Source organism: Equus asinus, chromosome 29, assembly GCF_041296235.1.
Source record: "Equus asinus isolate D_3611 breed Donkey chromosome 29, EquAss-T2T_v2, whole genome shotgun sequence".
In the NCBI taxonomy this organism is placed as follows: domain Eukaryota; kingdom Metazoa; phylum Chordata; class Mammalia; order Perissodactyla; family Equidae; genus Equus; species Equus asinus.
Window position 1 is genome coordinate 30885487 of NC_091818.1, and position 17721 is coordinate 30903207.

The 17721-nt window shown below is 36.7% G+C and overlaps 1 protein-coding gene across 1 annotated transcript in view; it reads left to right on the forward strand.

Moving 5' to 3' along the window:
* CUBN (cubilin) overlaps positions 1-17721 on the forward strand; it is a 256171-nt gene that overhangs the window by 47869 nt on the left and 190581 nt on the right. The window contains exons 20-23 of the mRNA XM_044762035.2: positions 1708-1873; positions 2195-2411; positions 4047-4177; positions 15524-15716. Of these exons, the coding sequence (XP_044617970.2) occupies positions 1708-1873; positions 2195-2411; positions 4047-4177; positions 15524-15716 (707 nt within the window). The remainder of the gene's footprint in view (positions 1-1707; positions 1874-2194; positions 2412-4046; positions 4178-15523; positions 15717-17721) is intronic.

Here is a 17721-nt window from a genome sequence, read left to right on the forward strand (position 1 = left end):
AGTAAGTTGCAGGATACAAGATCAAAATGTGAAAGTCATTTCTTTTTTATACACTAGCAATGAGCAATTTGAAGATAAGATCAAGGAAACAATTCCATTTAAAATAACATAAAAAAGAATAAACATAGAGGAATACATCTTTAAAAAGATGTGTAAAACATATACTCTGAAATATAAAATATCACTGAAGGAAATTGAAGACCTAAATAAATGGAAAGCCATCTTATGTTCATGGAATAGAAGACAATGTTGTTAAGATGGCAATACTCCCCAAATTTATCTAAAGATTCAATTTAATCCCTATCAAAATCCCAGCTAGTCCTTTTGGAGAAATTCACAAGCTGATTGTAAAATTCATGTGGAAATGCAAGGGAACCAGATAACCAAACGCTTCTTGAAAAAGAAGACCAAAATTGGAAGACTCACACTTACCAATTTCAAAACTAAGAACAAAGCCACAGTAGTCAAGACAGTGTGATATTTGACTAAGGATAAAGATGCGGAACAATGGAACAGAATTGAAAATCCAGAAATAAATCCATAGCTTTATGGCCATTGGTTTTTGAAAAGGCTGCCAAGAAATTTCAATGGGAAAATATGGTTTTTTCAACAAATGGTGCTGAATATCCACATGCAAAACTATGAAACTGGACCCCTTCCTTACACTGTATACAAAAATTAACTCAAAATGGATCATAGACCTAAATGTGGGAGCTAAATCCATGAAATTCTTAGGAGAAAACATGGGAGTAAGTATTCATGACCTTGGGTTAGGCAATGCCTTCTTAAATATGACATAAAAAGCACACACAAAAAAGAAAAAATAGAAAAATTGTACTTCATCCAAATTAAAAACAAATAAGCTAACTTTAAAAATGGGCAAAGAATATGAAAATATATTTCTTCAGAGAAGATATGCAAATAGCCAATAAGTGCATGAAAAAATGCTTAACATCACTAATCATCAGGAAAATACAAATGAAACTACAATGAGATAAACTGCTTCACATCTAGTAGTATGGCTGTAATCAAGAAGTCAGGTAATAACAAGTGCTGACAAAGATGTGGAGAAATTGGGACCCTGGGACCCTTTTAAAGACACTGCTGGTGAGCATATAAATGGTATAGCCACTTGGGAAAATGTTTGGCAGTTCCTCAAAAAGCTAAACATAGAGTGGTGATTTGATCCAGCAGTTCCACTCCTAGGTATATACCCAAGGGAAATGAAAATGTATGTCCACATAAAAATTTGTTCATGCATGACTGTAATCATTATTCCTAATAGCCAAAAGTAGAAACAACCTGAATATCCATCAACTGATGAATGGATGAATGTGGTATATCTATCCAGTGGAATATTATGTGGCACTAAAAATGAATGATGTAATGACACATGCTACAACATGGATGAACTTTGAAAACATGCTAAATGAAAGAAGCTAGTCACAAAGACCACATATTGTACAATTCCATTTATTTGAAATGTCCAGAAAAGCAGTCTATAGAGAGAGAAAGTTGGTTAGTGGCTTCCTGGGGCTGGGGTTTGAGAAGAATGGGGAGTGTCTGCTAATGGGCATGGACTGACTAAATGTTCTAAAATTGATTTTTACTACATTAATAAAAACATTTAAGAAATAGTTATTCTTGGAGCAGTTTTCCAAAATATATATCTAACAAAATAAATTTGAACATATCTTTTTTACTTAGATTGGGAGCAGTTCCATTTTGGGTTCTCCTGAAAATAAAAAATATTGTGGCACAGACATATCTCCATTTATAACATCCGTGTACAATTTTCTTTATGTCGTGTTCGTGAAAAGTTCTTCTACTGAAAATCGTGGTTTTGTGGCTAAATTCAGTACTGCAGATTTGGGTAAGAGATTGAATCTTTCTCTTGCTTTGCCTCTTGGGCTTGTATCAAAATAAATGAACAATGGAAACAAATTGTTATAGAAAATTCATCTACACTGTAAAAATTCTCAACTACACTCAAAAGCAAAGAAAATATATATTTCCTATTCAGTGCATGTTAATAGTTAATTGATGTCTGTGAACTGAGTTATCTTAAGCGGCATTTAAGGAACATTTTTCTTTTTGAGCTTTTAAGAGATTACAATCAGATTATTTTACTTTGAATTTCAGATAGCTTGTTGGTTACTTATTCTGATAATTATTATTATTTTAATTTTAACAGCTTGTGGAGCAATTCATACAGAGTCAACAGGAACCATTCAAAGTCCTGGCCATCCAAATGTCTACCCCCATGGTGTCAACTGTACCTGGCATATATTAGTCCAACCTGGCCACCTGATTCGTTTGACATTCAGGACATTTAATCTGGAGTTTCATTACAATTGTACAAAAGACTATCTGGAAATTTATGACACTGGTTCTGAGATATTTCTTGGGAGGTGAGATTATTTTGTTTTTGTTTTTTGAACACAAAAACTTCGTGCTTTCTAGCTTTCCTGCTTCAGTGAAGATGTTAAAACCTATGTTGTGTTATAAGAACCAGGTGAGATCAACATGCTTCTTAATGACCATTTCCACCTCACTACTCGCTACTCTGTAGCCTTGGCTTTTAGTAATTAAGTTTTGACATGTGTAAATACCTTGAAGTCATCACCAAAATCAAGATAATGCACATCCATTATCCCCCAACTTTCTTCTTGCCCATTTTAATTTCTCACTTCTGCCTCATCCCCATCCCCTAGAAACCACTAACTGGCTTTCTATCACGCTAAATTAGTTTGCATGTTCTGCAATTGTATAAAAATGGAATTATACTGTATGTACTCTTTTTTTGTCTGGCTTTTCTCAGTCATCATAAATTTTTTGTTGAGCTTCTTGGATCTGAGGGTTTATAGTTTTATCAAATTTGAAACATTTTTGGCCATTAGTTCTTGAAATACGTTTTCTGCCTTTCCTCCCCTTTGGGGACTCTGATTACATGTATCTTAGGCCATTTGATATCATCCCACAACTGATTGATACTCATTTGAATGACTGATACTCATTCATTTGATTTTGAGTCTGTGTTGTCTGTGTATTTCTTTTGGAAAGTTTCTATTGCTATGTATTCAAGATCACTAATCTTTTCTTCTGCAATATCTATTCTGCCATTAATCCTACCAAGCGTATTTTTCATCTCAGACATTTTAGTTTTCATTTCTACTAGTTCAACTTGGGCCATCATTTATCTCTTCCTTGTCTCTACTTTACACATTAGTTTTTTCCTCTAGCTTCTTAAATCTTTGGGATACAATTGTAACTATTTTAATGTCATTGTGTCATTTCTTGCTGTATTTTGATTGATCAATTTTTCTTGTCATTATGGTTTATAATTTCCACCTTTTCATGCCTCATAATATTTGATAGGATGCCTGACATTTTAAATTTGTGTTTTTCTTCACTAGACATTACTGTATCATGTAAGTATTTTTGAGCTCTGTTTTGGGATGGTGTTAAGGCACTTGGAAACAATTTGATCATTTCCGGTTTTGCTTTTATATTCACTTGTTTTTTGTCCCTGAAGAGTCATTGTCTTTCATTGCTTGATACCCAGTGTCTTGAGAGCCATTGTTTTATATATTTTGTCTAGATTTTTACTTGTTTCAGGTGCGGAGAAGTTGAATGATCTACCTAAAGTCAGAATGCCTCTAAGTGATAGAGCTGACTCTAGACAGTGTGCTCTATGAGTTTATGGTGTATAATTTCCATTTGTTGTGTAAGTTTATTACATTTCTGTAATAAGTTCATTAATATGCTATATGGCAACCTAGGATAGCTTGTAACTTTTAATTTCATTAAGCTTTTTATACATGACAGGTCACACACATAAAACCATTTCAGGGAAGTGATAACAAATAGGATGATCTTCAGCAACTTTGTCAATGTTCTGTGTGTGAAATATATTTGTTTGTTTTTTAAGGTTAATAGGGGATATTATTAGCATTATTATTATTTATATATGTCCTAATTTTTGGTACATCATTTCAAGTGAACTAAAAGTTTTTAAACCTGTATTCTTTCTTGGTTTCAAATAGATATTGTGGAAAATCCATCCCGCCTGTTCTTACTAGCAGTACCAACTCATTAATGCTTATACTTGTGGCTGACTCTGACCTCGCTTACGAAGGCTTTTTAATAAACTATGAAGCCATTGATGCATCAGCAGGTAACAAAGCAGCATTGTATACTTAGTTTCATTTACTCCATTACAAAATGGTACTATGAGAGCCCTTCATCCCCAAACCTGTGGCACACAATGAAAGTTGTAGAGAAAAAAGTGTAGCGACTCCAGTGCCTTCCTTGTTAAAAATAGAGTAATGGTTAGTCAAGAGTATGCTATCAATGTTACATTTTCTGATTTTGATAATTGTGCAGTGGTTCTGTAAGAGAATGTTTTTGTTCTTAGGAACTATATACTGATATTTTGAGAGGTAAAGATACACGGGGTCTCCAAGTCATTCTCAAGTGGTTCAGATACTAAGTGAGTGAGCAAGTCAGAGAGCGAGAGAGAGAAAGAGAGAGAAAGCAATGGGGGCAAAATAGTAATATGTAGTAAATCTGGGTAAAAGAAATTCAGGAGCTAGTTCTTACAGCTTTTCTGTAAAGTTTAAAATTTTATCAAATAAAAAGCTACCCAAGAGTCAGAATACTTATTTTAAGAAGTTAGAAGAAGGACAGCTGCAGATAAGCGTGAGAGACTACTGCATGGAATTCTTTGGCAGAAAATGGAAGAGTTCTTGGCAAAATATACATTTCTAAATTTGACTTAATGAAATTGAAACTTTTGGGCATTTCTTCCTTTTATTGTATTTTTCCTATTATTTAATTCTCATCATTACTTTGCTTTTGGCAAATGCAGCATAGGAAACAAATATCTTTTGCGAGCAGGGTCTATGAGGTCATATATAAACCAGCGATGCCCCCGGCCCCAAAAGCCCATGGAATTTATGAGGGTGACATGTTTTGTTAGGCTCGTATTCCCACCTGGGATATGTACCTTTTCAGAGAGTCTGAGTTGTCTTTTTGCATCATATTTGGAAAGATATTTCCTGGACCAAAATAGTATCCAGTGTAGAGCTGCAGTAGATATTTGGTGACTGAGCTTCCCAAACATTTCACAGCCTCTGGGTGGCCCCAGAAGCAGGGTGCGATTCATTGATGCTCCCTTCAGAAAGTGCTGGAAGCCTTTCCTGTGCCAGGATGAATTCCCTCTGACACAGTCTTGCATCTAGAAATCCTTAGGAGTTCATCGCCTAAATAAGTAAATAAATAAATGAATGAATAAATAAAAGTTAAAAAAATATCTCCCACTCAGAATCCTTACTCAATTTCTCATTTATTTCTTCACTGAGTGACTGACCACTACTCTTCATTTCAAGCGAAATTGCTGTTTTCTGCAGTAGTTCAAGTTCTGTGTTTTGGTAGCATGGCTTTCGGTTTCTCCAGAATCCCGAGGGTGAGAGAGTCATACACCTTTCTCTCCTGTGGGACTCTCTCTGGGAGACAGTTCATTATCCAGCTCGATCACATGGGAAATTGAATCTCCATAAATTCCAATAAGTTCTGTTATGCGACTGACATAGTCACTGGACTGCGTTCAGGTGTTTAACATCCAATGACCAAAATTGGCTTTTCAAGAAATTACAGTGTGCACACAATTTTCCATACTTCTGTGGTGTTATCTGCCTCATATATTTGGCCCAAATCACCCTGAATATTAGATTAGGAATTGGAGCAAGTTGCTTGAACTCTCTGGGCCACAGTTTTCTCATCTGTATAATTAAGGGATTGGATTTGATGGTCTTTGGGATGTCTTCTGGCTCTAATCAACTATGAACACAAGTTTAATTTGCTGCATGAATAAACTAGCTGTATCTTAGATAACATATGACGCAGATGGGGCCTCTGGAAAGTATTATGGAAATCTTTGTAACATTATGTAAAGTAAGACATGTTTCTGAATTGACTAAAACAGCTCTGCTAATACCACACTAGCTTGTAAGGCAATATCTGGTGCAGTAAAAACCGAGAGCAATCAAAATAATCTGGCAGGGAGGATGTTAAGTTAAATTTTTAATTAAAAGAAGTTTTCAGAAAGATAAGATACAGGTAAAATCGAAGTAAGTTGAGAAAAAGGAAAGAAGCAAGCTGGGCAGAAGAGGAAACTGATTAAGAAAGAGATCACAAGAAAAGATGAGTGATAAAACAGAAGAGCATCCTGAGGCGGCAAACACGAAGATTATCCAGTCGTTACTTTGTGTGATCATCATTACTTTGGACTCTGTTGGGTCCAGACAGGGCTGAAATCACAGAGGAGGGTGTGCTCTCTTTTTGTCCCTTGGCCGAGCCTGGCTGGTCACTGTGTGCCTGTCTTTTGCTGGATGAACTCATCGGCCTAACACAGGCAAATATTCTTAACAATCCTCAGATGATTGGATCCAAGAGGCATATGACACCCTCAACTTAGCATTTTGGAGCCTGCCTCAGTTTCCATAGATCAGCATGGGAGTGACTGGCTCTCATGAATAGTTGAGGGTGGCCCCTGCAGGACACACTCAGGGAAGGACGAGCCTCAGGACACTGATGTTGGGGTTGGGCTGCTGACAGCCAGGCAGAGGACCAGCCCTCCAGGCAGCGTGAGCTGCCCACTTGGAAATGTGGAGGCGTTAGCACTCTTTCTTTTCAGCTGTCATCTTATTTTCAGTATTTTCTGAAGAATAAAACAGTGTCAGGGAAAAGCTCAATCATTGGTCCTCATCCTATTTTCTTGCTCTAGCGGAAGTTATTTTCAGAGCAATAATGACAGTATTTGGTTGTCGAGTTTTAGTTCGTTGGCTCAGCAGGTGTGTTTCTCGGCTCGAATCTTGCCTGTCTTCGTCTGATAAAGGTTAAACATCCCAACTCGAATCCAGTTACTTTTCCATCTGTAGCTCATGCCGTGGAGCTATGATGTCAGCCCCTAAATATGTGCTTGGGAGGGAAGCAGTCCGCTTCTGGTCATTACTTTGCCTCCCTCCCTCCTCACTGATTCTGCCTTCATCCAGATGTGCCTGGGGAAATGGAAACACAGAACTAACTAAATATTTGCGGGTAGTCTTAAGAATTTCTCAGTAACTAATATGAGACTATGTTTTAAATGTTTGCTAATTAAAGTGCAAAATATTTGAATTCTGAGAGAATATAATTGATTAGTAAATTTTACTAATTTAAATTGTGATTTTATATTCTATTAATATCTACTGTATATACATCAATGTAATCCTACCAAGAAGGATCTTTAAAAGTATAAGAAAGAATAGAGAAATGTACCTGATGCATTTTGTACTTTAACAGTAGATGAAAACCTCTATAACATTTAGTCCAATGTTTTTCAAACATTGAAATGTTCGTGACTCAGTAGTGGATCATGAAATGAACTGATTAGGTTGCTCCCTGGATTTTGAAAAATGTGGAATAGAATAGAAAAGAATAGGATAGAAAGTACCAGAATTTATCTTACTAAGTTTAGTGTTACTTCATGAAAGCTGTTTGCAATATCTGTGTCTGTGTATGACTGATGTAAGCGCGTTTTTATGGTGTGTCAGAATTGACTAATCTAGTTGAATTACCTTATTTTTTATTTATTTTTCATTCAGTTCATAATAGTTTACATCAGTGTGAGATTTCAGTTGTACATTATTTCTTGACTGTCACCACGTAAGTGCTTCCCTTCACCCCCTGTGCCCACTCCCCACTCCCCACGCCCCTTCCCCTGGTAACCACTGGTCTGTTTTCTTTGTCCCAGTGCTTGTTTATATTCCACATATGAGTGAAATCATCTGGTGTTTGTCTTTCTCAGTCTGGCTTATTTTGCTTAGCATAATTCCCTCTAGGTTCTTCCATGTTATTGCAAATGGGATGAATTTGTCTTTTTTCTGGCTGAGTAGTATTCCATTGTATATATATATACTACATCTTCTTTATCCAGTCATCGGTCAATGGGCACTTGGGCGCTTCCATGTCTTGGCTATTGTGAATAGTCCTGCAATGAACATAGGGGTGCTTATGTTACCTTGGATTGTTGGTTTTAAATTGTTTGGGTAGATACCCAGTAGTGGGATAGCTGGGTCATATGGTAGTTCTATTTTAGTTTTTTGAGGAATCTCCATAATGTTTTCCATTACCTTATTTTTCAAATGAGGGAAATTGAAATCCGTAGTTGAATTTATCCTCCCAAGAAAACACAGCTAGTTGATTTAGAAGCTGAACCAAAACAATCCACTCCCAACATCTAATCCCGTTGCCTTACCATGTCTAGACTAGCTCTTGGGAATGCTCTAGATGAACTGCACATAGTGTGGCTGGTAGCATTCAACTCAGAGCTGTGGTAGAACCATGGTGGACTTTTCATACTTTCTGTAAAAAGAAGAGCTTTACAATTATCTGAGGGGAATGGCCAGGAAGTACCAGAACCACGCCAATATAGGGTTAAAAGTGGGCCCTAGGGGGCTTTCCCAACCTCCTCATTCCCAGCTCAGAGCTCCCACTTATCCTCAGTGGGTGTTTAGTGCTGTTTTTCATCAATCATCCTGGAATGAGCCCAGAAGAGGCATCTAAGAGTGAGAAGCCAAGAAATGATTGCCAGAAGGGCAAAAGAGGATTTCTTTAGAGGAAAGGAATAGAGAGAATTCTGTTTCTATTTTAAAACTTCAGTCCGGTAGAGGAGTGTTCTCTGACTCTGGTGTTCATAAGAGACTTGGGGTGGGATTTTCTTGTTACAAATTCAGAAATCAGGGCCCCACCCAGAAATTCTGATTCAAATAGGTCCAGTGGGGGTTTTCCCCAAGCAATTCCGGTGGTTCTAGTGAAAACTTTGCAGTTCATCAGAGACAATGAGAGTCAAGTCTTAGTGAGTAAACTGCTGTAGAATTATGACTGAGATGTCGGTGGCTTGGACTGTGATTGCCCATGGTGGAAAGCACTTTCCGTGATACGGAGAAGGAAAGGCTGAAGGTGAAGTCACAAGTCTTGATTCTAGTCCCAGCCTTGATGCTAACTTGGAAACCTCTGGGCAAGTCACAAGCCTCTCCGATTATTTCTATCCACCTTGAATTCTGTATTTTCTGCGATGAGATATTCATATATTTTCCCACTAGAGGAAAGGTTTTTAGTAAGTCTATTGATCTTTTGAAGATTTCCTTTCTTATGGGTCAGTATTTTCTCATATTTTTGTAAATACAGGGATCCGTGCACTTCCCAGCTCAGTAGATTGATCTTATTTAATTTATTATATGTCTTAGTCCTTAGAATGAAACTGCTAAACAAAATATTTAATTGTGCTTTTCCTAGTCTTTTACTCGCCTTCATTTCTTAATTGACATTCCCTACATAGAGAAACCATGGATTATTAAAGAGCACGGGATTTGGAAAGAGAGGACTGGGGTGGAATTTTCTCTGTACTGTGTCTGAACTAAGTGATTTTCAGAACTTAACCTCCAGGAGCCTCAGATCCCTCATCTGCAACCTCTCTAAAAAGTGGGGGTTATAATGCCTGGCTGTTTCCTATAGTTGGTGACAATAGAATAAGATATTCTATGTGAAAAGTGCATAATAGCTCTAGAGCACCATGACTACCAGGTTTAAAATATAATTACTGACATCCAAGTACAATTGTACAACAGCTGCTTCCGTGAGTTGGCGCATATTCGTATTCGTTTGAACTGGTCGCCTGTGAGGGAAAAGACGTGACTGCCTAGCAGCGTATTGTAGCAAAATGTCAGATTTTGGTTCTTTTTCCTAAAGGAGAAATTGAACCTGTAATTTTATCTTCCCTGGTGTCTTCACTTGGAAGACTATTAAACCAAATATGCCAGTAGAAGCAGATGATGGCTCCTGGGTTGACTATTGAACACAAATCTGGAAAATCTGAGGTCATGTAGACACAAAATGTCTCATGCATGGTTTCAGAGAGCGTTGCCTATAGATTGATCCCTAATGGAACTGGATAATCACACAGGTTATCACCTACGACAAAGCAGGGGGTGCAGGAGCAGTTATCCCCAATCTAGAGTCTCTCTAGGAGATAAATTCTTCTATCCACAGGGCCAGTTTATTCTGCTCCCGTCACCCTAATCACATGGGGCTGACATCATCCTTCCTTTGTGGGTTGGAGGATTACCCACGTTCTGGATTTTCCCCTTTGAAAATGAGCTGAATGCTATGTTACTAAACATGTTTGAGAACGCTCAGTGGAGGCAAAGGTGCATTGTGACTTTTAGAAAAATGTAGTTTTGTAATTCTGTAAGGGTTCACAGAGGATATTTGTCTGTTTTCTCTTTTCTTGCTTTACATTTTTTTTTTCCTGAGATTGGTCAGAAAGAAAGATATGTGAGGCCTGCCAATAGTTGTCTTTGATCGTCAGAGATGTGTTTTGCCGTTGCTAGCTTGATTGAATATAGTGGATGGAAGGAATGTTCTTTCCTTCTTCGTCTCTTTGTAAATGTTGTTAGACCATAATAAAAGGCAAACTGGCCTTGGATATGAGTTTTCCTTTGGCAATAGAAGATATAAACAAAAGGCATTCTTATGTTTGCATTTTGTATTGATGTAATAAGCATCATGGCAATATGTGAATATCCTTTTATGGGAATATGTTCAATTTTAATTATTTGTGCTTTTTTGCAAAGCATAAGAGGAAAACAAAGCCTACATTAATATTTCTCAGTATTAATATTATTCTAGAAAGAACCATTTATACCGTCAAGAGAATAAAACATGAACATTGTACAGACTTCAGTATTAGATAAGAGGAGTTACTAACCTTTCAAGAAATAGATACATTAAGTTCAAAGAACCATTGTTTTTCTCTTTGTAAAATTAGATATGGAATCTTATAAAAATGCAATAAAATTTTAATATTAAAAATTCTATTATGGAATATTTATAGCAAGTGTACCTTCAAAAATATTTTTTATTTCTCTATTTTAATTTTATTTATTATTTACTGGATATCTGAATTATTTATTGGATTTCCTTTAGAGAACTCAACCTGTCTTTGCATGGAACTTTCAAACTTTTAAAATAAGATGGACTTTTATTTGTAATTTCATAAAGTAAAATTCATCGGTAGTTATAACAAATATGTATGCTCCTGTAATCACCACTCCATTCAACACAGAGAACCTTTTTCTCATCCCAGAAAGTGTCCTAGTGTCCCTGTAATTGATCTCTCCACATCCTCCATCTCAACAACTGCAGATCTGGTTCTTATCGCTATAGATTAGTTTTGCCTGTTCCAAAGGCAAATAGGAGTAGAACACACAATTTGCACACTTGTATGTCTGGCTTCTTTCATTTAGGATAATGCTTCTGAGATTTGTTCATGTTCTATTTATAAGTAATTTTTTTCTTTTTATTGCTGAGTAACCTTCCATTGTATGGATATTCCTACCTGCAATGAATGAGAATTCCACTTTCTCCACATTTTTGCCAACACTTGCTATTGTCAATCTTCACTTTTAGCCTCTAGAGGTTGTGTTGTAGTGCCTCATTGTTGTTTTAACTTGTCCCTGGTGACTAATAGTGCTGAGTACACTTTCACATGCTTATAGATGATTTATGTATCTTCTTTTGTGAGGTTTTATTCATATTTGTGTTAGCTACCTTATTATTATTCTAAGTTGTGTATTCTGGGTACAAGTATGTCCTTTGTCAGATAAAAGTATTTCAAATATTTTCTCCTCCTGGGTGCAGCTGGCCATCTCTTTTTATTAATGGTATGGTTTGAAGAGCAGAAGTCTAATATGTCCTGTTTTCCTTTTATGGTTAGTGTTTTTTGTATTTTGTCTAAGAAATCTGTGCCTACTAAATTTATGAAGATTTTTCCCCAGTGTAGTCTTCTATTAGTTTTATAATCTGAGGTTTTACATTTATGTTTAAGATCCATTTTGAGTTAATTTTTCTATATCATGTGAGTTATATGTCCAGGTTTATTTGTTGCTTAGCAAATGGTATTTAATGGTTCAAACACTATTTGTGGAAAAGATTCTCCTATTTTCACTGAATTGCTTTTGCATTATTGTTGAAAATTAAGTGCCCGTATATATTTGGATTTGCTTAAGAATCTCTGTTCTATCCCATTGATCTATGTAGCTATCTCCATAACAATAGGACACTATATTACTTGATACCTCTAAGTTTTTTCACTCCTGCAGGTCTTGTCAAGACTTAGATTTATACTTTGGTAGAGAAGCTCTAGAAAAGGCCTACTCTTGGCCGTGGTCTTCACTCTACAGTGTGGCCTTTCTGGTGTCTCAGCTAGTGCCTGGAGTGTCAAGAGCCATCCTCCTTCTGACTGGGAGAGAATTCAAGTGTATCCCAGAATTGCATTGGTCTCTAATATCTTGTTTCTGCTTCCAGCCTGGTAGCAGCTGCTCTCTGGTATTCCTTTTGAAGTCTCGCCCCATGTATGCCCAGCCCAGGCTCATCCAAGAATTCATAGCGAACACAGATGTCTGATTCTCCTCTCTGTTTCTTCTTCCTTGCTGGCACATTTCCCTACAGTTCCAGCTCTTTTGGTATCCCCAAGCTCTGATCCCTGCTTCCTCAGCTCAACAGGACTATCATTCTCTACTTGGGCTTCAGCAAACTGCAGTGGTCAGAAAATTCTGCCCAAGAGCCAAGGAAATCACGAGTCGTATCTCATGAATTTTCTTTCTGTCAAGGATGCAATCTTGGTCTGCCTGTTGTTTAGTGCTTCGTATATTTTTTTTCACTTTTATAGTTATTATGGAGAGGGGCTAGTCAAGTACCAGTTACTTGTCATGGCTGAAGGCAGAGATTCCTGTAATTTAAATGTAATAAACAATATAAAATATTAAAGAATCTCAACGTGCCCAGGAGAGAGGATAGGAAAGAGAGAGGGAAAATGAGATGAGAAAAATGGAGGGTGTAATAGAATGGAACAAAAAGAGTGGAAAGAAATGAGATACTTGTCCCCTCATCGCAATTTTCAATATATCGTGTAATATAATTTTAACCACTATTTGTCACACGTGATCTGGGTCAGGTAATGTGGGATGTGACAGTTAATAATGGTTAATAAGGTCCTACTCATATTTGGACATCTAGTAAAGGACATAGGCTCACGTAAAAACAATCTCAATAAAATGTGTTTGGGGCTCAAATTGATATTTGCATAAAGTTTTGTTGAGCACAAGGAAATTGATTCTGCTTGATCTAGAAAAGTTTCACAGAAGAAGTGATATTTGAATTTGACCTTAAGTGATGGGTAAGAGTTTATTTGTTAAAGGGTGTATTGGGGGAGGTGGGGAGGTTGTTAGGTAAGGCAGTTCAGACAAAGTGAGCAGTGTGAAGATCATTTCAATGCATCACAGACTGTGTTTACCTTTATGCCAGCAACAGAAAAGAAGATTGATGTGTAAATTAAAATTTCAGAAGAGATTAATTGTGCCACAATAATCACTTGCATATGGACAAGGTACAGGGAAATTACTTCTCATAAATTTCATTGAATCAGGTTCCTTTACATGGGAACCTGACTATACACACCATTCTCCTGCAGACTAACTGCAAGTTGCATTAGAAATATTCAATACAATTATATTTCCCCTCTGGGAGTAGAGTGGGTAAGCAAGGAACATTATCTCTTTGAGAACAAGTGACATGAATAGATAATTGTCTCTAGATATTTGATTTAATGGCTAAAGCTATCTGAATGTGGGGGTGGTCAATGAGTCTGTCAGTTTTGTCAGCTCAGGGACACTGGGTCGTAGTCTTCACTTAGTGTTTATTTGATCCATGAATTTTTATCTTAGTAATACTCATTACTGGATCTGAAATACTTAACATACTACCTCCACCCTCCTTTCTCTTTCCCTCCCTCCTCTGCCTCCTCCCTGCTTTTCCCTTCCTTCCTTGACCCTTGAAGAAATATCTTAGCAGACTATAGAAAAGTATATGATATTCATCTTCGAAGTTAAATATCATTGTCGATTCCTTCAATGAAGTAAAGCCTTGATTGGTTGCTGTTTAAAATAGAGTACACCAAATATTTGGTGAATGCCTATTACTCTGAGGGCTATGCATAGGTAGTAGAACCTGTGATATTTTCTGTGTATCTCTGTGCTCTCAGTACCAGTGCTTCCGCTTTTCTTTTGTAATTATAATTATACAGCAACAACTGGGGAAATAGCACACCTAAACATCCTCCTTTCCTTTTTTTACTCATGATAAAGTCTAGTAGTTCATTCTTCCCCAAAACTTTTCAGTCGGAGACCTACGTGTACTCCCGGACTCTAGATTTCTGTTATTACTGGATATAATTGAAGATACATGAAAAATCCATTGAAACCAGATTTTCTTTGGAAAATATCTCAGATTTGGAGGGTATAAGAGATTGAGTTGGTTAGTTAGTAAATATAGAGTCTGAAGGACTGAATGGGTCTTAAAGTAGAGCAGTTGATATTTATTTAGGGCATAAAATTGTCTAAGTACTATCTAAATGTTTTATATGAGACATCTAATTTATTCCTATTTATGGTCTGCTTTTCTTACACTTTTCTGTCATATTTTGACACCGAATGATGATCACTGCCAGTTATTGAGCACACACCATGTGCCAAGCCCTTTAATTGCATTATGTCCGACTCTTACATGGATGCTCAAAGATAGTTACCATCGGGGCCAGTGTGGTGGTGTAGTGGTTAAGTTTGTGCACTCTGCTTCAGCAGCCTGGGATTCACCCCTTTTGGTCCTGGGCACGGACCTACACATTGCTCATCAAGCCATGCTGTGGTGGCATCCCACACAGAAGAACTAGAAGGACTTACACCTAGGATATACAGCTATGTACTGGGGCTGTCCGGGGGGGGGGGAGGGGAAAGGAAGATTGGCAGTAGATGTTAGCTCAGGGCCAATCTTCCTCACCAAAAGAAATATTTACCATCTCCATTTAGAGATAAAGCTCAGAGAGAGGTGAAATAATTTGCCCAACGTTGATTAGTTTGTCAGTTTTTGAGCTGGGTGTTGATTCAAGATCCCTCTGATTCCTTAGTCTCATTTCCTATTCTTTACGACAGGGCTGAGGTACCTGCTTTCTCATTTCTCATAAATGCATGCCTTGGGGAACACCATTTTAAAGGAAGTCTATAAAAAGGAGGACAGATTGAATTATTTCTAGGCCCCTCCTATGATTTCTGTAGTTGAGCCTAATTTTTAATGTTTATGATAATTTGAATGGATTGGAAAAATTATAACCCTTCCAAGTACTAAAAAGTTGTAATGTATGTAACGATTTCTACTACACAGCTTAGGTTTATTATTAATAATTGTTTTTGCATTTGAGATTTCAAAAACTTTGTTTCAAAAGGAAATCGTTCTTTGAACATTCCAGAATGGCCTATTGAAATTCAAGTCTGATGGCACAAATGAATGAAGTATATATTCCTGCATGTCTTATAAGTGTAGCATAATATTTTCTGTTTTCTCTCTTGTGGTTTATTCCTTCTCACAGCATGCTTGGAAGACTATACAGATGAATCTGGGACATTTACTTCTCCAAACTTCCCCAATAATTATCCCAACAACTGGAAATGCATTTATAGGATCACGGTGGAAACCAGCCAACAGATTGCATTGCATTTCACAAACTTCTCCTTGGAGGACGCCATTGGTGGAACGTGTATAGCAGATTTTGTGGAAATCAGGTAAGCACCTTTGTGTGTGTAGCTTAATGATGGGGATAAGTTCTGAGAAATGTGTTATTAGGTGATTTCGTTGTTTGTGTGAACATGATAAAGTGTCCTGAAGGGGAACAAAATTTACTACTCCAAAATGTGTCTCTTTAACATGAGAATTATTTTGGGCTGTTGTTTTTGTTGTTGTTGCTCCTGAGGAAGATTCGCCCTGAGCTAACATCTGTGGTCAATCTTCCTCTTTTTGCTTCAGGAAGATTCGCCCTGAGCTAGCATCTGTGGCAATCTTTGTCTATTTTGTATGTGGGTCACTGCCACAGCATGGCTGACGAGTGGTGTAGATCCACACCCGGGAACCAAACCCAGGCTGCCAAAGCAGAGCATGCTGAACTTAATCACCAGGCCACCAGCTTGGCCCTAGGCTGATTATTTTTAAGAAACAAAAAGTTCAGGAAGTTTTTCGTGTTACTTCCCCCTTAACTGCCTAAGAGAATTCAGATTAAAAAAACCTGTCTCAGGAAGTAAACTGTCACCTTAGCATAGCAGGAACTAGGTCATAGACAGGGAGGAAGCTAGAAAAGTCTGTTTATTGGGCTCCTCTCTTTGTTCTTCTGTTTCTATCTGGCCAAACACTCGTTTTCCAAATGTTTGCTCCTTTTTGCCTACCTGTGAATTGCCTTCCTTCTCTTTAAAGTCCCTGACTCCCCCCATCCCTAACATCTTCTTTTGTCTTTAGTTTATGATGGTATTTGAGGTGAGGACTTTAGCAGTTTTGGCAAGTTACTCAGTTTCCTGAGTTTCTGTCATGTATACATGTTATTAAAACTTTTGTTTTGTTCTCCTATTAATATGACTCATGTTAGTTTAATTCTTAGGCCAGTGGGAGGAACCTAGAAGGGTAGAGGAAAATTTCTTCCTCCCCTACAGTGTTTACACAAACTTGGGTGGTATAGCCCGCTACACACCTAGGCTATGTGGTTCTAATCTTATGAGACTGCTGTCACATCCGTGTTCCGTCATTGACTGAAATGTTGTTATGCAGTGCATGACTGTACTTCATCATAATCCTTTTCATAATTTATCTTTATTCATAATATTTCCTGGAAAGGCTAAGGAAAAAATACGCACATTCTCTGTAAAGCTCTCTGTTGTCCTCTTTCTTGCGAGATATAAAGTTTGTCATATAGAACCTGACTTAAAAGAAAAACAGGAAATTGCATGAGATTTAGTGGTTATTTTTAAGTGATTATTTTATTGGAAATATTTGAAAATAAAGTCCAGATTTAATTGGGCTGAATAAACAGATGTACTCCTCTGAAATTAGATACTTGCAATTGTCGAATACCTACTTTCTTTATGTAAGTCAATTTAAATTTTAGGCTGTTCACTGTGCATTTAGTCTAATTATATTGCAAAAATAATGGTAAGGTAGCAACCTTGTCTTAAAGTTTTCACAAAGTTTTTTGTGTTCATGTAATACCTAGGCTTATGAATTTCAGTATAAGACATTTTTTCTTTGGTACTTTGAAAGAATGAGTTGAAAAAGTTATATTTGCAATAAAGCTAAGTAAACATATTGATATATATATTATATACTGCTATCTCCTCAGATTATTACATTGAATTAAATTAGGCTCATCAATTTGGTGTGTATCTGTGTCAGATTTTTTCTTTGGCATTTTAAAAGCCTGGAATCTTATACTATTTTATAATAAATTTTATCCCACGATATAAAGTAAGATACTAAAATAAATCATAATTGTACCATATTATGCTGAAATAACTTAATTTTCTTAATTTAAAGCAATTAATCATTGGACTTTAATGTTGAGTGCATCCTTTCTTTTTAGGTCTGAAAAAGCTACAGAGTATAAACTAGATTTAAGACCCCCAAAAGTTCTTGGGGAGAGAATTATTTTCAAAATTTTGTTAATATATCAAATATGACATATTAAATTTTGAAAACTTTCAAATTAGAAGGAAAACATTTAAGTTTTCCCTATAAAATTAAGCAAAA